Source organism: Parasteatoda tepidariorum, chromosome 2, assembly GCF_982258835.1.
Source record: "Parasteatoda tepidariorum strain Cologne lab strain chromosome 2, Ptep-v5.0, whole genome shotgun sequence".
Taxonomy (NCBI): Eukaryota; Metazoa; Arthropoda; class Arachnida; order Araneae; family Theridiidae; genus Parasteatoda; species Parasteatoda tepidariorum.
Genome location: NC_141756.1, coordinates 110,332,178 through 110,356,599, shown reverse-complemented (window position 1 = coordinate 110,356,599; position 24,422 = coordinate 110,332,178). Strand labels below are relative to the sequence as shown.

Sequence of the window (24,422 nt, the reverse complement as noted above, 5' to 3'; positions counted from 1 at the left end):
AGGAACACCACGAGAACCTCTCACGGTTAGCCTGACAGCAAGGGGACTCTAGCCCATGATTCATCTACCGCTGAGAATATTTCACGTCAGCACTGTGGTCGCTGCAAGTTGGATGCTGAGCCAGATGTCATCGCTGAGATTCTATCCCGATTCGTGTCTTTGGGGGGTGAGATCTTCCCGTTATTTCGTATTTTATTATAAATTTACCTGAACGCACTTTTCTCTATACTTTAAATTTTCAGCTGCAGACTTATGTGCGTGAAACAGAATTTGCCAAAAAGTTCCCCTCTTAAGACCAGCTTAATTTTCACTAATTAAAAAAATCTTTAAAAAGAAAAGATTACATAAAAAGTAAGCAACAATGAAAGCAAATATTTCATTGTTATTACGAAATCACAATAACTATATTTAATACCTTTATGTTAAACTTTACATATTTTTCACACAATCGAAAGTGGAAAAAAATAGCGATGTACTTTTTAATGAAGAAGATATTAAGTTCGAAATAATGTTCTCATAAGAGCATTACGACAGACAGCAGAAATTTCCTTCTAAGAATGCCTTCTAATCTCCAAGTTTTAATTATAAGTGATATGTAAGAGGCGATTAAAGAATGATGAGTGTTGACTAAAGTCCTAAATTCGAAACAAGTTTTGAATCATTCTGTCTATTGCCAATCTTATGCACCATCTTATGTATATAAGGTAAGGAAATCCTTACATTCACCACACAAAACGTCAAAATTTCTCATTCCAACAATTCTTCTACAGACCAACTATGAAGGTGAGTAAAATTCACGTTTTGCAAAGAACGAAAAATCCCATTTTTGTTCGATAGTGTAACGTATCTATTTTTATTACTAGTTTTGGAACTTATATAAACAAATAAGTAAAATGTAACAAACAACTAATTAATTTGTGTATTTCTATGTAAGATAAGATGATAAAGTTCGAAAACCTTTTTCTCTGATGCCAGCAGCACCTTATTGGCTAGAAAAGTCACGTGATATGGTCCTTGATTAACAAAGAAGAAGAAATTCTATGAATGTCGTTCGCTTTCTCACTTACTTATCCTTTTCGTGCTGAACTGGCACATAAGATCTCGAGTTTTTTTCTTCACACACTTCTGTCTTTGGACAAGCAACGCGCTTCTTCTCTTCCAGTTAATCCTACTCTACTAAGATCTTCCTTCATGCGTCTTTGCTATGTTAGTCTCGGTCTCCCTCTTTTTCTCTCTCCGTCAGGTTCCCATGAGCTTGCAACATTTGCAGGATTGTTTCTATCTGCTTTTAGTATATGACCGAGTCAAAATTTCTTCATTAACAGATGGGATATTAGCTATTGTCAAAAGGTCTTCATTTGTTACACTATTGGGCCAAAAGATTTTTAGTATTATTTGTAAGTAACTTTTTTTGAAAATTTTAAGTTTTTCTTTTTCTGATTTCCGGGGACTACAGCATTCGGCACCATACAGAAAAAATGAGAGTACGGTAGCCTTATTTTTAACTTAATATTTTCATCATTAATCTTTATATTTCCTTTAATTCCATGAAAATGTCTTCTTCCTCAGTAAAATCTCACTTTAAGATGTTAAATATTAGGGGGATCGGAAAATAATGTCGTTTCGGTCCATTAAATATTCGCTAGCTTTTAAAACCAAGTCATTTTTTTCGATCCATTTCCATTCATTTTCAATCCGGCTTTGAAAGGTTGTTGCTAACGAGGGTGGATACATTATTGATTTAAAAAAAATCTTGATAACAATAATCAAACGCACCGAAACGACATTGCTTTCCGGTCCCCCTAATATATTTATTGATTTAGTAATTACAATAGAATATTTGCATTCATCTAAATGTCAGCCTCAATATTTCAAACAAATTTTTTTTCATGAATTATCCTCTGTTTAAATTCTTCGAAAAATTTAAAAAAAACAAGAAAGGTAAAAAAGTAATTTATATTTTTCAGGATTTAATAAGTTTCTTTTCCCTACATGTGAAATTTAAAGATTCTTTGTGACTGTGTAATTTAATTTTATTTCCCCCTCCCCTCCCTTAGAAAATATGTTTCGGGGACTACTCTAGAGAGAGAGGGAGATAAGTTATTTATTTATCTCTTACTCAATGCCATCTTTATTCTGATGTTGATTACAGAGATATTTAATAAAGTTTTAAAAGCAAAAATTTTCAGAATTTAGCGAAGTATATATAATGCAAGTAATCGCACAACATCTATTTATTATACACCATTTTAGGATAAAGATATACAGTTACCCTTTTATAATTATACTTAGAAAAAGTATATCTGAATACAGAATTACACGTGGCGAAAGTAACAAATGCGAAATGATTTCTTAAAAATTCGTAAGTAATAATAAGAATCAACTTTTCGCTTTAAATCGCTAAATATTTAACGAGTTTTTATAGAAACCAACATATGAGAAAATTAAAAACAGTTTTCTTGTTGAAGTTGCAGTGGTAACCAACAAAAATTATTAGGTTTTAAGTTTTATATCATTCGAATCGAACACTAAAAGTGCGGAACCCATTTTTGAAAAACACAATTGTGGGGGATTGTGGGCTAAACAAGCAGTTTATAAAGCTCTTTAACTAATATGAAAGCAAATAATATTTTTTAATGTCTATCTAAATTAATCTAAATTTCTAATTATTTTTAATCTAGTGGAGTTAAAGCAGAGTATTATTTTAATAAATATGTATAAGCTGTTTCATGGAAGCCAATAATGTTTGTAAACTGAACCAGATTATTCCGCACATTACGTTTTCTTATTTCTAAATTTTGAAAGCAACTACCACTAAGTAATTTGTTTGGTGCTATTAAAAATGGCTCTCTTTTGCAGATTCTTGCAGCCGTGCTTGCAATTGTGCTGTCTTTGAGTTATGCCCAATCGCAGTTCGATTCATCTATGGCAACAACGAGACTTGACGGAACTTCATCGATTACTCAATACCATAGAAACGACGTAAGTAATATATCAAAATAACTTCATGTAACTGTCGTTCTACTGTATCGTACAGTCTATCATAGGGCAGAAATTATCAAATGATAGGGTTAATTTATTAAAAAGGAAGGTCCGGAAACTTCTACCTCCGCATATTATTTTCTCTGTTCTGTCAACAGTAAATATTGGTAGTACAAATTAGTTCGGTCCGTTTTTAAAAGATGGCTCTGGTAGTTATGAATGCTTCATAGTGACAGCTGGTTTCGGTGGTTTCAGAGAGGTTAGACACCTGTCAAAATAATATTAAGTTTATATCGCTTTGAGTTTCATACAAAAACCCTGTTTTTTAATTTGTTGAATATGTCAAATTTTGTGTTAACTAAGCAGTATTTGAAGGAGGTTTTATACTTCTGCTTTAATTTTAAGAAAAGTGCAGCTGAAGGGCATCAAATGCTTGTAGAAGTTTATGGTGACAACGCTCCAACTGATAAATTATGTAGGGAATGGTTTCGACGTTTCAAGAATGGTGAGTGGAGTTGCATACTATGAGCTGCTACAACCTGGCGATTACGGGAGATCGGTATAGGCTACAATTGATTCATTCAAGCCGTGCATTACGAGAAAAACAGCCGGAGTCATTACAAAGTTAATCTTCTGCATGATGACGGTCTCATGTCGCAAAAGTCATAAAAAATTATTTGGAAGCGCTCAAGAGGGATATTTTACCGCACCCGCAGTATTCGCCGGACATTGTTCCTTCTGATTACTGATTGTTCCGACGGATGCAGCATGATTTTGTAGATCACCGGTTCACTTCGTTTGCAAAAATGGAAAATTGATTCCTAACTTGGATCGCCTCAAAAGAAGAGACATTTTTTCGATATGGAATTGCCTGATAGGTTGAAAAAAGTAGTAGCCAGTGAAGGACAATACTTTGATCAATCTGTTCATTCTTTTTGTTCTGAAATAAATGCATTTTTAACCACGAAAAAAGCGGAACGAACTAATTTGCACTCCCAATATATCAAACTTTTGAAATAAAAATAGGCTCTAAAATAGCTAAGTCTCTGACATGATGATATATTATTTTTATCTGTTGTAATTGCAGTTGTGTTTGACGTAATATACTAACTGGCTCAGTCACTTGCTAATATTATGGTTATAATTTTTATAAAACAAATTTAAAACAATATTTCATGTTTTATTAGACTATTTCGATTTTGGAATTTAAATATTTATCTAATATCTTCAAAGTGAAGATTAAGTAATATCAGAAACTATTTATAAAGTTTCAAGTAAATTTTTATTTACAAAATTTAAAAAAAACTTATGATAAAAAATTTACAAATATTTTAGAACGGTTTAATCAAATCCTATAAAATTACGATGAAATCTGTTCAGTTGCAACACTATAACTTCTGTTCTCAAATTCTAAATATATAATCGGAATAAGAGTCGAAATTATTTATCATAAACATTCTCTAAATTATTCATAGTTTTTATTTACGGTATATAATAGTAAACCTCATTTATAATACCTTCTTAATATTGTTCTCTGTTATGCTTATTTACATTGTTATTATTATTCAAAATAGAGAAATTATTACAAAACTAGAGAATACTTTAGACTGTTATTAAGAAACAACTAAAAGTGTTGTTCCTCCAGTAAGATTATAAAATAAATGCATTATATTAATTATTATGTAACACTGTAAGACCAAGAAATTTCGCAATTGTTTAACAATTATTACACGGTAAATAAGTTTTACTTACTTTTCAACAAGTTGTATTAACTATCAAATTAAATTTTTTGCAAAAAACGCATACAGTCGACATGGGCAAGTTTTTTTCAGCAACCGAAAATGTTACAACTTAAAAAGATCAGGTTAATGAAACGAAAGATTATCAGGTTTAAATGCTAAGAAACTAATTTCTATCATTTTAAAATTTTTTAATTTTAGAATCTTAAACTAAATCTACGTTAAATAGTTTTAAATAAGAGTGAAACGAAAAGAAATTTACAATTCTGCATAACAAATATTTGCTTATCTACTTTTACTCTTGGAAAATAGACGTTACAAGGTCTCACGATTTCTCTACTCTCCACACTTTTTTCCTCTCCGTAACCGTGGCTGCAGACAATTTTGCTTCGTACCCATGGTCATATATTTTAGTAAGAATTGGGAGTGTATAGTTTGTCTACGGTCAGAACTCCCCCCTGATACTACAGTCCTTGTCCATACCATTAGATGTACTATAAGATTCTATGTAAAATCTTAATTGTCAGGTGATACTATGCAGCTGTATTGTTTTTACTCGGATGAAACCGGTTTGCACTTGTTTACGCTCCTGTATCAATGGGTTAACATTGCAATGCGTTAGAAATAAATACAAATAGGAAGTTTATAAAAAATCTCCTGAATAAAAACCCATTACATTTATGTTTAAATATAAAAGTATTGTATCGTGCAAAACATGTAATTATTAACAAACCACAATGCGTCTAATAATTTGATCCAATTATTATAATATATGCTAATACCTGATATAATAAGCATTCTATATTTATATAATATATCGTCTAATGTATCCTATCGTCAAATTTATATTATATATCGTCTCATTTAACAAATTGGATACACGAAAGTAAACAAGATCACAAAAAAACAATAAAGCTGTATTGTATCACCAGATAATTAAGATTTTACATAAAATCTTACAGTGCGTCTAATTATTTGGCCAGGTACTGTAAGTCTGACACAGTCCTCTGCTATAGAAACAAGAATAGCATATTTCAGGGAGGGTTGCTGTCACTCTAAAGTTAACACAATAGAACCGAAGAAAAAGGTACCCTTTCGCTCGCCGACCTAAACCAAAACCTGACCTAAACAATGACACCACACTCCTACAGGAAATAGTTATATCTTATTACCATAGTTACCACCAAGGGTAAAGACGAATGGCTAGGGGAGTTCTTACTTTAGACAAACTATAATGGCGGAAGGAAAAGGCAAACTTTTTGAATATCATGGTTACGGAGAGGAAACTGCATGAGTAAGGAAATCGCGTATTCTAATCGCGATAAGCTGTTCTATTTACATTTGTTTCGTTACTTGTTTTAGATTGTAATGTATTCTATTGAAATTTCATTTTCATTGCAGAACCAGGGCAACTACGACTATGGGTACAACGAGGGACACAATGAGGGCGGGACCTTCAGGCGTGAGAGGGGTGATGCATTCGGTCGCAAATTCGGCACATACGGCTACACGAACAACGAGGGCCTGGTCAGAATCGTTAACTACGTAGTAGACGAAAATGGCTTCCGTGCTGAGCTCAAATCAACGGAACCAGGAGTAGACGAAAGAGAACCAGCATCCGTCATTGTTTTCAAAGAAGACACTCCCACCCTCATGACGTATCCCGGGCCAGAAGCAGCATCTGTTCCAGAGTCAAATGGCAACATTCCGGGAGTGCCTCCTGTCCAACCCCAATATGCACCTCCTGCCTTCGGAAGCCAACCATTACAATTTGCAGCTTCTGCATCAGCACCCTACCCCGTTGCTGCAAACACTCCTCAACAGCCTGGAAGTGCAAGAGTGATGGTGTCTGGACAGTATGGTGGCTACTCTTATAATTATTAAGAGCTTTTGTAGAAGAAATTATTAAAGTTGTTGAATTTAATTAGATTGTTATGTCTAAATATATACTATAGTTCGTTCCCCAAGAGATGGCACCTAATTCTACTTCCTCGGACGAAGAGTTAATTTCGGCGAGGAAGTAAGAGGAGAAAAGTCTCCGAGCTTGAAATTGAGAACCCTTAATGCGTGCCAAAAGTAAACAGTGAATTCTTTTTCAGTTACTTACTTCGCTTTAACATCTGCTCTTATACCTTTCGTTACTCTAGCTAATTAAATATATATAGCAGCAAAATGTCTCAAAAAGGACAAACTATTCACTCAAAAGAGAGAAATATCAAATTTATGAAATATTTAATGTTAAAAAAGTGCACATAAAGATTGCGAAATAACTATTTTTGTCATGCGATCGCCAAATAGCAACCTTGTTTCAGGATTGTTCACATCCTTCTCCCAAAAATAGTATCGTCGGATACCAAGTGATGGGGGCGGAGACAAGTTACAACTCCTGGTATAATTAATGGGCCATAAACTAACAACTATACTATACAAGGCTATGCACTAATGGCAATGGATTCATCATGAAAAAAATAACGTCACTGAAACATGCACGAGATACACTATTATATCTTAAACATACCTATAGGAGGTACACATTATAGGCCAATTAGGGGGTCCGCAATTTCCTTTGGTAGGGTACTATAGAACCCTGTAATATAATACCTGGCTTAGTTTGAACATTATGGATCAATATTAAGTGGAGATATAGCTTGAACTGCCTCATTTTCACGCTATTTAATAAGTTCATAACGCAATTCATAAATATTCGTTTAGCGATCTATGAATATATTTAGGTCATCTTTCTATATCTCTCACATTAAGAGTCTGCGTATTTTAAACAGTATAAGACGAAGGCTTATGAATATTTGGGAAATGTTATTCTACCCTAAGTGGTATGATATTCTTGAAAAGGTTAAAAGCTAGTGGGGTGAAAATTTTAATTTTTCAGAAACTAAAATGTCGGCTGTAATACAAATTTTCTTCTGAAAATATTTTTTTGAAGAGTGGAGTGCAGAGTGTGGATGAAAAATTCCCCCCCCCCTTATTTTTGAATGGTTAAGGACATTAAATAGTTCAGAGTTACTTTTGATCTTTTCAAGAATCGGAAAAATCAAATTTTCCCAATAGAATAGCGAAGGAATTTTGCAACAAAAACTATACTTTACTAAACATTACACTTACAGAAAAAAATATTCAGAATATATGCAGTCGACAAGGAGGCAAAACGCCGTAGAAAAATAAAAGACACCGGATTCTATTTCATAATCATAAATTAAAATTCTAAATTAATTTTCACAGTTTTGACCTTAATACGGAAAAAAATTTTGAAAACATTTGTTTAATTAAAATTCAAAAGGCAATGACAATAACGTCAAAAGGCAAAGAACACTTTTGGGGGTTACACTAGTCTCCAAAACAGGCAAGCCATATATTTAAATTTCGGATTTAATTCTTAGAGGGATGAAGAAAAAAAAAACATCTTCAAAATAGTTTTTATATTGGTAAAAAATATTTCATTCTTGATGAGGAAATTTTTGCAGTTTATGTCTAGTTAATAAAATTTGATTTCTCACCAAGACTAGGAAAGCACTTCTTTAAATGTTTTAAGAGTAAAGTAAATGTTGACAGATATGAAAATGGCTCTAAATATTTCTAAAACTAGTGTTCCAACGTTAAACTTAGTCAAAGCAAATCTAGATTTCATCAAAACTGAATTAACTATCCGTAGCTATAACTATCCGTAAAGTAATTATAGATAAATCCAACTACAATCCTATTATTTCCTTGTAAATTTTAAGTAAAACCTGAAGATAAATTTACCAAACCCTTAAGTTTTAAATTACCACTTCAGAGGCATTAACTTATTTCAGTCTGGAATAAATAGAAACTCTTATGTATAAGAAATATTAAACTAACCACTTAGTGTAACAAATATTTATTAAAAAGAACATTTTGTAATACATAAATATTCAAAACTACATTTTGACATTACATGTTTCCCCTCATTTACATATTAGTGTTAAACACCTTCCTTAATTACATGGAGCTCTAATAACAATGGAGCTTAAGCAACATTTCATATTAAGCTATCGCTTTATTTACACAGCCTTTTACATAAACTGAACATTTTACATCAAATGAAATATTCATTAACATGGATTTCTTAAAGAATACATTGAGGTATCAAACAGTAAAATGGATATTGAATTGCATAATGTAAGATTATATTGAAAATTCCCCTTGTAAAAATCTGCATCAATACATAAAGAATGAGCCTTAATTATTAAGCCTGAATACATTACAATTTTTAATTGAAATTAAACAATTTTGTCATTCTAAAAATTTCGTCTCAAAAAAGAAAACAAATTTAACATTTCAAAACGCTTTTACTTCAGAATTAAAAAGTTTCTTTTGAAATTGAAACTATTCATTAGTTTTTGAAAATTTATGTATGAAAAGCAGATTTGTGCACATTTAGCGCTTAGTTTTTAAATTTAAACTTTAGACTACAATTTTGATGAAAACTAGTATTACTTTTTACTTTAAGTTAAATGTAACAGTTTATCAAAATTAAAAGGCAGAGAAAAAGTAAGTAATCTCTTCCGAAATTTTAAAAATTTTTAACCGGATTTTTTCTCTTTCGGCTGGCTTATAAATTCTGAAGACTTACTGCTATTGATCTAATTTTTACTACAATTAAAAAACAGAGTTCTGTTGAACACACGATCAATATAGCGAAATAAATCAAAAAGGGAACTCTTCTTAACTATTCTGTTTAAGTGTCTATGCTGAATGAATACATAAATAGCTTGTTTCGAGTTCTTAAACCAATACACACTACCGTTAAAGATTTAAGGTCTCTACACAGTACGAGGATACTAATCCTCCACAAAAGAGTGAATCGAGAAGTTCCGAAACGGCTGGACGAGTGTGAAACATGACGAGAAAGCAGAACGGCCGTCTTCCACTTCCGCGTCATATTCCACACTAGTCTAGAATAAGGCTCCTATACTATCAGAGCTGACCTATCAAGCAATATTGGAGCAAACAAGTTAGCAAGTTAACGTTATGTTAGTATTAGTTATGTTATGTGCTTATGTTAGCTCTTTGCTCAAAAAATGAATGATAAGTCGGCCTGTCTAATTCAGGGGCTCTAGTCTAGAACATACCGAAACTTCCGATTCACCCTTGCACACTTATGCTGCAGATAGATGTCCCCAAATTGCGTAGACCTGCTATATCATCGACTATAATCGCGCTAATACTGGCTGTTTTTCATTGAGCTGTCTTTTAATTGAAGTTTATTGATAAATACGTGCAACTAGGTTTAAATTTTGCTCTCTAGAACTATATAATGCTATAGCCGCAATTTCTATTTAGAATTTCCAAATTTACCTGGGTGGAAGGAATGTTAACAGCGTAGAATTAGAATTTCGTAGAAATTTTACTTCATAGAAAACAAAACAGTTAGCTATCCCAAAAGATAGTTAACATTTCGTATTATCTCTAACATTTCATTTAAATTTGCATAGACTATTTCTCGTCTGTTAACAATGTTCAGCTTAGGGTAGAACGAAAATGAGTTTAGGGATTACAAAATCTATATTTTAGAATTTACAAATCTGCATTTCATACGGTCAAGTTTTAATCTTACAAGCTTATTGTTATCATTAACTCTTATCGAAGTATTAAGCGCAATCGCAACTTACTATGAGAATAAGAAAAATTGTTCAAAATTTTACTGTTAAAGACTTAAAAATGAACACATTCAGAAAGTTTATACATTACCTCGTGGATTGCTTCGGCGTTTTTTCAAATTGGCAAATTTCTGATAAAAACTTGAATAGACTTCTCCGACTAAGAACCTATATTTGCAGTACTTTTGCACGGGAATTTGAGAAAAATACTGATACAATTACAGAGCTTGCTAGATTTAAAAATATGCGTTCAAGAACTTTTAAAATACTCATTTGAATCATATTCTATATGTATATTTGCTTTACGTAGCACCAAACTCAGATTTTTGGAATCTTAAATTGGCAACATTTAGGTTATACGTAAATACGTGGAATCTATTTTAAAACATGTAAACACTTACTAAATACCTATTTTTTTTTTATTAGAAACATATATACTCTGAAAGATTTAAATTTTCTTAAAAAATATTTTAAATAGTTATAAGTTATCCTGAATTTGGATAAATCTTGTAGCAATACTAAGTTAAATCATTCACAACTCCAATGGTTTTAAATTTTCGAATAGACTTTATTTAATTCACGTTCCAATTTTGCCATCTAACTTAAATTTAAATTTATTTATAAAGTAAATTCTATAATTTGGACCTTTAAGGACGTTATGATTTATTTTCGAAATTAAAGTATATTCTTTTATCAGACTGTGGGATATTCTGCATTCTGAAATGATTAATTTTGTAAGGAACCTTTTTTAGTAATCTCTACCATGCGTGCATCGAAAACTAATTTGTCGAGTACCCACTTTTTTCGTTTTAGATTAGACGAAGTTCCTCATTGCGTTATGCCTAACAGTTAGAATTCATTATCCTTTAATGGCTATAAAAGTTTTAAAATGTGCCGACTTCTTTCCAGGATGTTGAAAACCTGGTTAGAACAGATTCATACTGTGGATAGACTGCTCCAGATGCAGGACCTAGCTTACTTATAAATCATACTTAGTCAATCTATTATGAAACTAGTTTAATATTACAAGAGAGACTACTTATACAAACTATTGCAAACTATTTAAATTGATAATTATTCTGCAAACTATTTAAATTGGTAATTAAGGTTTAAGTTACTTCGTCGACCTAAAATATCACTTAACTAGGCCCATCAGGTTGAGGAATTAAACATTTGGAGCCGTGCATCCCCCATCCGAATTTAATCACTTGTGATAAAATTCTGCATAAGAGTTAAATCTGAGAAAAATTTCAGCTATGTATCTTTTAACAAGTTTATTTGATTAGTTGACAAGTTGACAAGTATATTTACAAGCCTCAGCCGGCCGAGCAGCGGTTAGCGCGCCTGACTTCGCTGACTTCGAAGCCAATGGCCGCGGGTTTGAATCCCGCTCTGGGAATGGATGTTTCTTTTGTGTTGTCCTCTGTTGTGTGTGATGAGTGAATGTGGCCCACCCTATGAACGGGTTTGTGGCAGTGTGGCGTGGGCAATGTTACTCCCCTCCGTGACTTTGGCTCACAGGTGTCCACTGGGTAACGCGAAATGAGTAACAACTCTGGCATCTTCTAAGGCGAAACGAATAAAGTTCAGTGCCTGCCATTCGAAAAAAAGTTTCTTCCCTTAATTGCGCATAAGTGACCATTTAACAATTCACTTGCGTATGTATTGACTAATGTAACATTGGATGAAAAAAGATTGATATATGGAATATTTTAAAATTTGCGATAAATTTTAAACGTTACCCTTTAGTTACAATTTCCCAGAAATACCGCGAAAAAAAAATATAAATCAGAAGTTTGAGGTAAGAAACGAGATAGTTTCAGGCTATTGTTTAGGGTGTGTCTAATAGAAATGATTTTCAAAATTAAAGCTGTCAAGTTCAATTTTTATGTTTTTTTATTTTATTAATTTTAGTTTCCTTTGGTATAAGTACCATAAGCTTTCCAGTCATAGTAGAAGTCGCTAGTTTTTTTTTAAATGTCAACCGAGTTAAAAATTTGTTTTAGTTTAAAAATACAAATTTAAATTTGATTTTGTTAATACTTATTATAACAGATCCACGTTTTTAAAACTCCGCTGTCTACATCTTTAATTTACCGGTTTTGCAATATTTCATCAGGATTAGAAATTTAAAAATTCGAACAAAGCTGAATTTTAATAAAATTAGTTTGTTTCCAAAATATTTCTAAACGTTCTCTACGCGTGAATTTTACTATTTTATATTTTATAACTGAAGATTATTCGAAACTGCTTTATTTCATAACCTTAATAACAAAAAATTTTAGTGCTTCTTAATTTATAAAAATTTTAATATCTTATATCGCGTCATTGTGCCCCATTGTTTAAACTTATTCAACCGCCGAGTCAATGAATCAATGTTAGTTTGTGATTAAAATATATGTTATAGTTAGTCGTATGTTAGTAATTAGCCAGAATTAATGTATAAAAAAATATGAATGCATAACGAAATTCCTTAAGCATGAACTGCTTTAAATTTGCTCATCCCGGCATATTTGCATTAAAAAAAGGGAAAATTCAAAAATTTTCTAAATTTATATTTACTTTTTAATATATCCTTTTATCACTTGCTATACTCATAGCCCGTTTCACAATTAAACTGAATCATCTGTAATAAATATTGTTCAGTGTTGAAGTTTTTAGTTGAACAGATACTTTTGGGAGCTCAAAATGTATCATTAAAATGCTATAAGTATTTAGAGTTGAGATGAAGCAAATTGAGGCATATCCATTTAAAGATTTTCGTTATGCAAATAGACTCGTCAGAGAAATAAGATTAAAAAACAGGACTAGTTTTGTGGAAGCGAAATTCTAAAAATATATTTTATCAGAAATATAATTTCCGTTTAACGTAAGAAATCACCTGACAAGTTGAAATATTTGTTACTATCAAATTTGTTACCTGTCTAATTCATTGTAGGAGAGAATGAGTATAATTATTTTAAACTACAGATTTTAAAACTTAATTACTAAACAGTTACGTTTAAATTTTTCTTAATCATTTCGTTCTTAAATTTGATATAGTTCTCATTAATGTTTTTAATTAATAGAATACGTAGAGTTGTTATTGCCTATAGATACAACAGAAATGCTTGAAAAATTATAAATTTAGATACGTTTGTTTAGTGTAATTTATCCTAACACACTTATAAATACGCAGATAAAAAACAAGACTAGTATTAACACGACAAACATTCAACATTATGCGTTTTCAATTGAGGTACACTATGATTAGGGCGAGCCGGCCAGGCGGTTAGCGTGCCTGACTGCGAAGCCATAGGCTGCGGGTTCGAATCCCGCTCTGGGCATGGATGGTTCTCTCTGTGTGTTGTCCTCTGTTGTGTGTGAATGTGGCCCACCCTATAAACGGGTTTGTGGCAGTGTGGCGCGGGCAATGTTGCTCGCCTCCATGACTGGTTCACAGGTGCCCACTGGGCAACGCGAAATGAGCAACAATTCTGGCATAGTATAGGCAAAGACTCAAATTCAGTGCCTGCCATTGGAGGAAAAAATTAGGGCGAAAGGAAATTTTGAAAAATGTGGAGTTTTGATGCGACAGCGAGTCTTAAGCCTTAAGGGTTTTAAATAATATAAGCGATGATTACACAGGAAGATTCTGAAATTATCATATAAAAATGTTACTTGGAACAGTATACACGTTACCTTAAATACTAAAACTGGTACTTAATAATACATTACTAATGAGGTAGGATTTATTCAATGCTATCAATTTGATAGTTTGCTTTATTTAGGTAACAAAATGTGCGATAATGCATATTGTTTTTTGGTATCCAAACATCACGTTACTGCATAAGAGTTCTGAAATTTAAAATGAGAGTTTAATTATACCGATTTTCCCCTGCTCACATTGATTTGTTAAAATTAAAACAAATTTGAGAGTTACTTTAGTATATTTTCATAAATTTGGAGTTGTGAATTTTATCAATTAAACGTTTCATTAAATCATTTTTTACTCAAGTTATGCTTTAAATTTTCAAATTGATTAAGTGTATTTTAAACGTGGATTTTGAAACTAGCACATTTACTTCAACCGATTCTTTAATCTGAAACACGTATCTAATAACGTATTTAGTGGAGAAGGGATAATTTAAGAATTAGTAATACCAAAAAATTTGATCTAATGTTCTATTTATATAAACATGCTCAGTCGGAGAATCTGGCGAAAGTACATTGATTTTTAATTCCCTGAATTTAATACTTTGAAACGCAACTTTAACTGGCACTCAAAAAATTCCTTTCAATATTAAAACTTTAGATTTCAGCTCTTTACAGTTTAACGCAAAAACACCAAAAAATTGAAATTAGTTCTTTAGCGTTGAAAGTTAATTTCTCTTAAATATTAAGTCATAGCTGATAACGAATAATAGCTAACAATAAGCTTGCCTTAAAAATTTCAAGACTATTAACAGTACGTATATATAATACACAGCCGAGATATTTGAGAAGGTGCGACCTTTTTGAAAAGACTAAAACTAACTGCAACTAATTTAGATATTTAATGTGTAAATATGACTCATTATTAATGAATAAAAACTTATGTATGATAAATAAAAAGAATATTAAGATTTACATTTTTTGTATGCTTAAAAAAGCTTTGAAATAAATTTTAGAAAAAGGTACTTAAAAATGCATATAACGTACGAGTATGGATTTAGATTTAATTAAAAATATATAGCTCATTCTTAGAAGAGGAGAAATTTAAATATCCATAAAATAACAGTAGAATTTCAAGGAGAATATAAAATAAACCTCTTGTTTAGTTGAAGTAATGTACAGTCAGCGCTTATGTTATGTCGTGACGACTAGGCAACTAAAGTAGACCATCTTGGTAGGGAACGATCCTCGTGGCAACTAGGTCAGTAATGGAGATCTTGGCAGACTACGGCCCTCGTGGCAACTAGGTCAGTAATGGAGATCTTGGCAGACTGCGGCCCTCGTGTCAACTAGGTCAGTAATGGAGATCTTGGCAGACTGCGGCCCTCGTGTCAACTAGGTCAGTAATGGAGATCTTGGCAGACTGCGGCCCTCTTGTCAAATAGGTCAGTAATGGAGATCTTGGCAGACTACGGCCCTCGTGGCAACTAGGTCAGCAGTGGAGATCTTGGCAGACTGCGGTCCTCGTGGCAACTAGGTCAGTAATGGAGATCTTGGCAGACTGCGGCCCTCGTGGCAACTAGGTCAGTAATGGAGATCTTGGCAGACTGCGGTCCTCGTGGCAACTAGGTCAGTAATGGAGATCTTGGCAGACTGCGGCCCTCGTGGCAACTAGGTCAGTAATGGAGATCTTGGCAGACTGCGGCCCTCGTGGCAACTAGGTCAGTAATGGAGATCTTGGCAGACTGCGGCCCTCGTGGCAACTAGGTCAGTAATGGAGATCTTGGCAGACTGCGGCCCTCGTGTCAACTAGGTCAGCAATGGAGATCTTGGCAGACTACGGCCCTCGTGTCAACTAGGTCAGCAATGGAGATCTTGGCAGACTGCGGCCCTCGTGTCAACTAGGTCAGCGATGGAGATCTTGGCAGACTGCGGTCCTCGTGGCAACTAGGTCAGCAGTGGAGATCTTGGCAGACTACGGTCCTCGTGGCAACTAGGTCAGCAGTGGAGATCTTGGCAGACTTCGGTCCTCATATCAACTAAGTCAGTAATGAAGATTTTGGCAAACATGGACATCTAGTCAGAAATGGAGATCTCGGAAGATGTCCCCAGGGACACGATATGACGGTGAAGTACTCAATACAAAGCCTAGTGTTAAAATATAAACTGTACTTACTTTTATGGTAAAATTAACATAGGTCTTTTAATCAAAGAGAGAGTGTCTGATATCCGAGCCTCGAGGGAAAGTATGACCATTAACATTATGCACAGATCTCCGTTAACCCCATTTGTAGGTAGGCACTTGAAACGCAAACCGCAGTCTGCATTATTTCACTGAAAATGTTCTTAAATCTTATTACGGTGGTCATATTAGTCCGAACATGTAATTCGTACTCGCAGGATCACTGAACTATGTGCGTACTTTTCAAATCGCTGGAGTAAAACAGAAATCTATTTAAGCAAATGCAAACCAAATGCGAATGAAACCCCCCCCCCCCGAGAGTAACAATGCTGCAGTCAAAATTTCAATTTCCAAAAACTTTAAATAACCATGAAATTAAGCGATATTTTTACTTTTGAGTGAGCGGGGATTACTGAAATCCAATATTACTTTTGTGACGGTTTTAATTTTAGAGCTTTGTGACGAATAACTAAATTTCATCCGTCTCCTGATCATTCTAAGCGGATTTTCAGTAGAAGTTAAAAATACCCCTCACCAAGAAACTGAAGGTGAAAATTAATTTGAGATAAGAAAAATATAACGTAGGGCTCAATATGACGCAGCGGTAGAGGGATCATAGCTAAAAGCTCCTTGCTAACCGAGGTGGGATTTGCACAATTTTATAAGGCTAAATTTAGTAAACAGTGTTTTAAAATTAAATTTAAAGTTAGAATGCACGAAATATTTTTTTTAAAAGAAACTAGATCAAAAACTACTTTGTCATGCCATGCTAACAGTTCTACAGTAAATTGTAACGCATCAATTTCAAAATCTCTATATTAATGTTAGAAATTTGAATCTTAAATTTCAAAACGACAAATAGAAATAAATATATCAACATTGAATTTATAAAGAAAATTTAATATACTTAATGCTCGATAAAAACAAATGTACACTTACATCCTAGCTTTTAGTTCAGCGCTAAAATTACACAAAATCTAAAAGCAAAATTCAAAAGTTTACTTTAAAAACGTGTCGAGTAAAGAATAAAAATCAGCGTTTTGTAAAATTCCGTTAAATAGCACGAAAATTCTAAGAACAAAAATGAATTAGAGAATGTTGTCTTTATATAAATATATAATACTCAATATATTAAAAATGTAACCTTTTATAAAGTGTGAATAATAAAATTTTGCTGAAATTACCCATTTTCACCTAGTCTGATACTTTCGAAATGTTTATTTTATTAAATAATTAGATGTGTCAAATGTTTTATAATACAATCCGTGGTAAAAATGCTACAGGAGTAAATACATTAAAATTTATATTAAACAAACTTCTTGAGGAGATCAAAATAAATCTTAACTTACTTACCCATTGAATATCTGATAATGATAACTAGCATTCTTCTGCAAGGAATATATTTTTCAATCCAGCATAAGCAAACTTTCTGTAGTAGAGTCTCAATTAACAATTTTAAGGTAGCTTCTTGAATCCTGTAACAAATAAAAATAAATTATGCTGACGTACACAGTGGAGTATCTTTTATTTATATTTTACATAATGTAATTTAACCCTTTAATGGGCTTGTTTCTAGGAAAATTAAAGTATTTTTGGAATTGAAATTGTTAAGAAAAAAAACTCATTTAGTTAATAAAAATACCATTTCTTTGCGGTAAGCATATTAAGCACGACCTATTCGGAACTTATTTCTCTTTATTTATAAAATAATTTTCATCAGTGCTACAATCTTCCAAAAATAATGCATTATATATTTTTATAAGTTTTTTTAAACTAACAAATGGTTGCCAATTTTATTCAAACGCACTTCAAGAAAGCTGAAGTTATTCACAAATTGAAACCTTAATTAAAAATGGTAAAAAGTTCACCCTCGTCTTTAAAAATGGGTGGTAAGTACACCACCTTGGCTTTAGAAAGGGTTACGCTGGCTGATGAACGTTGTATACTTATGACTAATATATCGATAATATTAGACTAATTCAACGACAATAGAGTTCGGTGTTATATATTTATGTGGTTACGTTAAAATCTCTAATTCCGAGAAGAATTGGAGAAATTAAAAAAAAGAAGACTTTTTTCACTCATTTTACAGTTTAATGACAAATTTATTTTCTAGTCTGAATGACATTTTAACCGTTCCCGAATTTTTAAAATCTGTTTACAGTACCAAACCAAGTACCAAGTCGTGACAGTCGTGTACAGTACCAAGTCGTGAAAAAATGACTACAGAAAAGTACCAAACGAACCAACATAATTTTAGATATATGTTAGTAGCTAGCCATGGTTGACCTACGAAGGAAATACGCAGTCATACACAACCTATTCTTAGAAAGTTACAACGGATTTCTTTACACAGTTTCAAAATCATGAATAGATTGCTCATAAAATTAAAATAAGCCAACAATGTACGCAAGATCTTTAATGTATACAACTAGCAATTTATATATAACAATCTGATAGTGTTTTAGTACGAAATTATTTAATATATTTAGCTAAAATTATGCTATTTACCGATTTTCATGCCCTTTTAGATTTATCGGGATACAGTTGAATCTCCCAATAGAGATTTATAATCGGAAAATTATATAGCACTGATATCTATCATCTTTCTATTTTAATTTTCAATTTCGAAGAAAATTGCTTCAGTTAGCAATCTCTATTAACCATTGCGTTAGTAGCCATTATTGATGTCAGGAGTTACACAGATGAACTTTGCTCCAAAGTTTGTAAAATTTCTCAATTTAAATTGTAATTATTTTGTCTGCAAACTTTTATTTTTCGATTTATTGAATTAAAAGGATAAAATTTCTTTGAATTTAATCACACCAGCTAGAATACATTTGCGCAAATGCTTACGAACTATATCACTGCACAACAAAATTAAATGCATAGAAGCCTTCAATATAGAAGACATTTTGCTTTTGTTTACGCAAACAAGTTTTCGCTACTTAAATTAAAAATTTGGTATACGCTAATCGTTACTAAAATATTAATATTTAATATTTCAAAGTATTGGGATTAAATCTATTTGGAATATAAAAGGAAAGAGTATGCAACTCAGTTTAACTTAGTGCGTACCCTTGCGCAAAATATACAAACGTATAAAAGGTATAAATATTTTTTAACAATGAGTGAAAATTACATTTAAAGTTTCAAACAGTAAGTTAATTAAATACTAGGAGGGGAAAAAAGGATAAAGTTTAAAAAATAAGTACAATGTTTTAAGTACGTACAATGTCTGGAATCATTCATAAACTGCTACTAATACTCAAGTTACAGGCTGTTAAAAATATAGCAATAATTTAAATTTTAAAATAGCCGTTTCGCAAACTTTAGTTTGTTTTCCATAAAAGAGAATAAGCAATTCGATAAGTCAGTTTTGCACAACAATATAAAACTGGTTTTAATTAAGCGTAACACTGTAAACTAATAATCAATTCGAAAACTAACACTTTAAGCAGGCTAAGATCTTGTCAGAAAATTCAAAGAAAAATATTTAAAAATATCCAAGCGAGTACGTTAATAAACTAGGTATACTAATTATTCTTAAGAGTAATCCCAAATCATTCAAAAATACTAGCGTACTATCAATCTTGAAAGTTTAAAAACGTGTACAAGCTAGAATTAAAAAGACTCACTTTTGAGTTCGCGAAAGAAGAAGTCACCAATAAACAAACTTCAGAAATCTTGCAATAACGGGTAATACATTTATTACTATTTAAAAGAAAAGAGTTAAAAATGAGATCTGTGAGCTAAAGTAAAAGTAATGTAGAAGAGTTTCCAGATCATGAAGATGTGAACATATACGAAGACTAATATTAACTTTTTTCATTTGCCCGAGATGATTTGGGATAGTAAACTGATGGTGAATTAAATATTTCTTACACATAAAAAATTAAAATTTAAACTTAGAAGTTATGTATTATGTTTCGTTTCCTTGTATTTATTAATGAGACAAAAATATGTTGACTTTTCTCTCAAAAAATTGGTAAGGGTTAGCGGTTAATCTATCAGCATGAAAAAATTGCTATCTCATTTCTAAATACCGGAGATCAAAAATTTAAAAGATTTTGGAAAGCTAATAAATTAAAGTTAATGTGAATAATAAACAATTTTCGTCGAAATTACCATTTTCACCTTGTGTGATACGTTCAATATGTTGATTTTATAAGATAATTCGATGTTTAAAATGTTTTATAATTCAAATTTATGATGAAAATGCTACACTAGAGTAAATACATAAAAGTTTATATTAAACAAATTTCTTGGGTAGATCGAAATAAATCTTAACTTGCTTACCTGTCTATATCTGATAATGATAAGCAGCATTCTTCTGCAAGGAATAGATTTTTCAATCTAGCATATTCAAACTTTATGTAGTAGAGTCTCAAACATTGATTATAGGGAAACTTCTTGGATCCTGTAACAAATAAGAAAAAGAAATTAGGCTGCGTACACAGTGGCGTTATATTTTTAAGTAATGCACTTTAACCCTTTAATGGGAAATTTATTTCTAGTAAAAGTAAGTAAAAGTATTTCTGAAATTGAAATTGTTAAGAACAGCAATTGATATAAAAAATACTCATTTAGTTTATAGAATTGCTATTTTTTGGTGGTAAAGTATATTTAGCACGAGATCTATTAGGAACTTATTGACTTTTCTTTATATATAAAATAAATTTTATCAATACTACAATCTTCAAAAGGATTTATGCGTTTAATATTTTAATAAGTTTTTTTTAAACTAACAAATGTTTACCAACTTTATTCAAACGCACTTCAAGAAGCCTGAAGTTATTAACAAATGGAAACCTGAATTAAAAGTGGCAAAAATGTTCACTATAGTCTTTAAAATTTGTGGTAAGTATACCCCCTTGTTGACCTTAGAAAGGGTTAAGTTGGCTGATGAACGTTATATACTTATGATTTATATATATCGATAATATTAGACTAATTCTACGACAATGGTAGAGTTTGGTGTTATTTATACGGTAAAATTAACATTTCTAATTTCGAAAAGAATTGGAGAAATTAAAGACTTAATATTCTAGTTTTACAGTTTTCTGACAAATCTCTTTTCCAGTTTGTATGACATTTCCACTATTTTCGAATTTTTAAAATCTGTGTTTAAGAAGTCATGAAAAATGACCAATACAGAAAATTACCGAACGACCCAACACAATTAGATAAATGTCGCAGCTAGCCATGGTTGACTTACGAAGGAAATTCTAAAGTACTCAGTAACCTCCACAATCTATTTAGAAAGTTACAACGCATTTCTTTACACAGTTTTAAAATCATGAATATATCAGACATAAAATTAAAATAAACCAACAATGTAATGCAAAATATTTAATGTATACAACCAGCAATTTATATATAACAATCTGATAGTGTTTTAGTACTAAATTAAATATAATCTGTTAAAATTAGCAGAAGATTTAATGATTTCATGTCCTAGTAGATATATCAGAAAAACCGTAGAAAATTTATAATCTGAAAATTATACAGCATTTTAATATTTTCCATCCTTACATTATTTTTCTAGTCTAATTTTAACTTTTTGAAGGAAATTGCTACAGTTAGAATTTCTATTGACTAATTTGTTAGTCTCCATTATTTATCTCAGGAATAATAGATTGAATTGGGAGCAAAGTTTGCAGAGTAATCACAATTAAATATAGAAATTCTATAATATTTTATTATTTAATGACTTATTGAAAGAAAAAGTTGTAAAATTTATTTGAATTTATCTCACCGGTTAGAAGATATAGCACTTGCGCAACTACAAACTAACTATATCACTACGCAACAAAATTAAATTTTGTACAAATATTTTAACGAAAGAACAGTGAAGGAGAGGAACGATCCTCGAAATGCATAGGGTTGCGAAACCGAATGAAAATGAATTCGTGTGACTGATAAAAATAGTTTGATCACAAGAAGCCTTCAATATAGAATGCTTTTGTTTAACTAAACATGTTTTCCCTTCGTAAGTTAGTGAAAAAAATCTGCCATACTCTAATAGTTATTAAACTTCATTTCAAAGTATTGAGATTAAAACTATTTTGAAGATAAAAGGAAAGATTGTGTAACTCAGTTTAACACAGCGTATTAATATCATTGCATAAAATACAAACGTATACAAATTTATGAATATACCTCTTAATATTGAGCGGGAATTACGTTTTAAGTTTTAAACAGTAAGTTAATTTGATATTGGCGAGGAAAAAAAAAAGGACGAAGTTTCAAAACTATGTACAATTTCTGGTATTAATACAGTGTTGCAAATACTTAGGTTATAGGCTTAAAAAAAGAGAAAACACATAAAACTTTTCATTTATTGCTTCGTAAACTATAGTTTGTTTTCCATAAAGGAAATTAAGCTACATGATAATCCAGGTTTACACAAAATATAAAACGGGTTTTGATTAATCGCTTAACAAGTAATTTTAATCTAAACTAATAATCAATTTGAAAACTAATACCTTAAGTAAAGCTAATATCTTATCAGAAAATAAAGAATATGTATAAACAATCCAAGAACGTACGTTATCATACTAGGTATATTAGTTATTGTTAAAAGCAGCACCAAATCATTGACAATTACTAGCATACCACCAAACTAGAAAATTTTTAAAGACATGTAAAAGTTAAAAAAATATAAAAACTTACTTCATAGTTCTTCCAAGAAAAAGTAATCCATAAACAAACTTCAGAAATCTCGTAATCACAGGAAGTACATTTATTACTAGAAGACCTTTAGAACAATACTTCTGTGGAGCAAAGTATAACACCAGACCAAGAATTATGCACGGTATCCATCTCGATATTTAAAATGAGACTAACTACAGTATGTCTATCTCTTACATAAAACACACATGCAGCGAAGGCCGTGCTTCGTATTATATATCCCTTAATATCGATAACGATTATTTTCCAGCAAAGTTGATTTGAGTTGAGTTGTTGATGAAGAGCGTGTGTAGTACTCGGTTTTTTTGGGATAAGCTTTTTTAAGCTTGGTTTTTGTTGATTTAATTCATTTACTTCGCACTAGAGCTGCACAATGGGCTACTGACAAGGGCCTGGAAAACATTCCCGAGGATGATCCGAAGACATGATCTCACAATTTTGATCATCTGCAGAGGGGATGGCACCCTCACTTTGGTAGTCCGAGGATCTGCACGCGAAGTCGAGCACTTTACGGTAGAACAGTTTAAATAGGACCGATACTGCACACCCTTAGTCTCTACGCAGAATGATCCAAGTGGTCACCCACCCGCACACTGACTGCAGCCAGTGATGCGTGACTTCGGTGATCTTCTGGGAACCATTTCCTAACGCTATTATATCTTCGATTTGACAAGGATTTATTACCCTTCATTTTATTGAGTATAAAAATCTACATGTGAATAAATTAATCAAATCAATTCGATATTCTAGTACCGTTCAGCTTGATGAAGTTTTACTAGGTAATCAAGCAGAGTAGCAAAGAAACATAGAGCCAGCACAGTGATATAGACACAGATTCGTTCCCCGAAATCACTGAAACACTTCGACAACAAAGGGATCAACATTCAAAGTTTTTATATCAAACAATCGTTCCTTCTAATGAACGTACAAGCCGGCTTATGTATGTGTGTAAGAATTTAAAAAAATGTCAAATTTTTAATTATGATTTGTAAAGTTTATTTTTACCGTACGTTTATAAACGTGTGTGATTGATGCATAGAAGATTATACGGTTCGATTCTTCCGAAGAGCTGCAAAAACGAATAACATTCAGCCACAAATTCTGCAAGACTTTCATATCAAAGACTAACTCTGAAATCCGCTCTGCCCCGCAAATCCCGCAGTGGACTGATCGTATAGACGTGATTCTCAGTAGAACACCGAACTGGTTGCGGTCAATAAGTGGGTGGGTGACCACTTTGATCTGCCTGCGTAGGGATCGAGTGGGTTTGCATGGTGCCGCTTCTCGTTAAACTCTTCAACCGTAAAGTGTTCGACTTCGTGCTCAAGTCATCATGCTACCGAATCAGGGGAGCCATCCCCTCTGTTGAGAATCAAAGTTTCGATGGAAAAATGACAGTATGGCACAAATATGGTGGAGATGGAAATCGAACCCGGTACTTTTCGATGCGCTTGTTGAAAGGACAATAACCAATGAAGTCCAGCTAGTGATATTTTTTTGGCATTTCAAACAAAATTACGACGTTTTTACCGAATGACTCTAGCAAAAAATATTATT

General features: G+C 32.1%; 1 protein-coding gene and 1 long non-coding RNA gene across 2 annotated transcripts; one reads left to right on the top strand and one right to left on the bottom strand.

Moving 5' to 3' along the window:
• Positions 1-651: 651 nt before the first annotated feature.
• LOC147816043 (uncharacterized) lies at positions 652-6,645 on the top strand. Its single transcript, XM_087156217.1, has 3 exons — positions 652-783; positions 2,860-2,982; positions 6,123-6,645. The coding sequence occupies exons 1-3, from the start codon at positions 778-780 to the stop codon at positions 6,603-6,605; spliced, it is 612 nt and encodes a 203-aa protein (XP_087012343.1). The 5' UTR covers positions 652-777; the 3' UTR covers positions 6,606-6,645.
• Positions 6,646-15,029: 8,384 nt separating this feature from the next.
• Positions 15,030-23,033, bottom strand: LOC147816042 (uncharacterized). The gene is made up of 4 exons (XR_015431610.1): positions 22,848-23,033; positions 20,472-20,592; positions 17,526-17,647; positions 15,030-16,138 (listed from the first exon to the last, which is right to left on the bottom strand). It is a non-coding gene; the product is annotated as an uncharacterized LOC147816042 (long non-coding RNA).
• Between the last annotated feature and the right edge of the window lie 1,389 nt (positions 23,034-24,422).

Excerpts from the sequence above, each read along its gene's own strand:
- LOC147816043 (XM_087156217.1), top strand. Across the intron at positions 2,983-6,122 it reads CTCAATACCATAGAAACGAC|AACCAGGGCAACTACGACTA; the intron begins GTAAGTAATATA and ends TTTTCATTGCAG.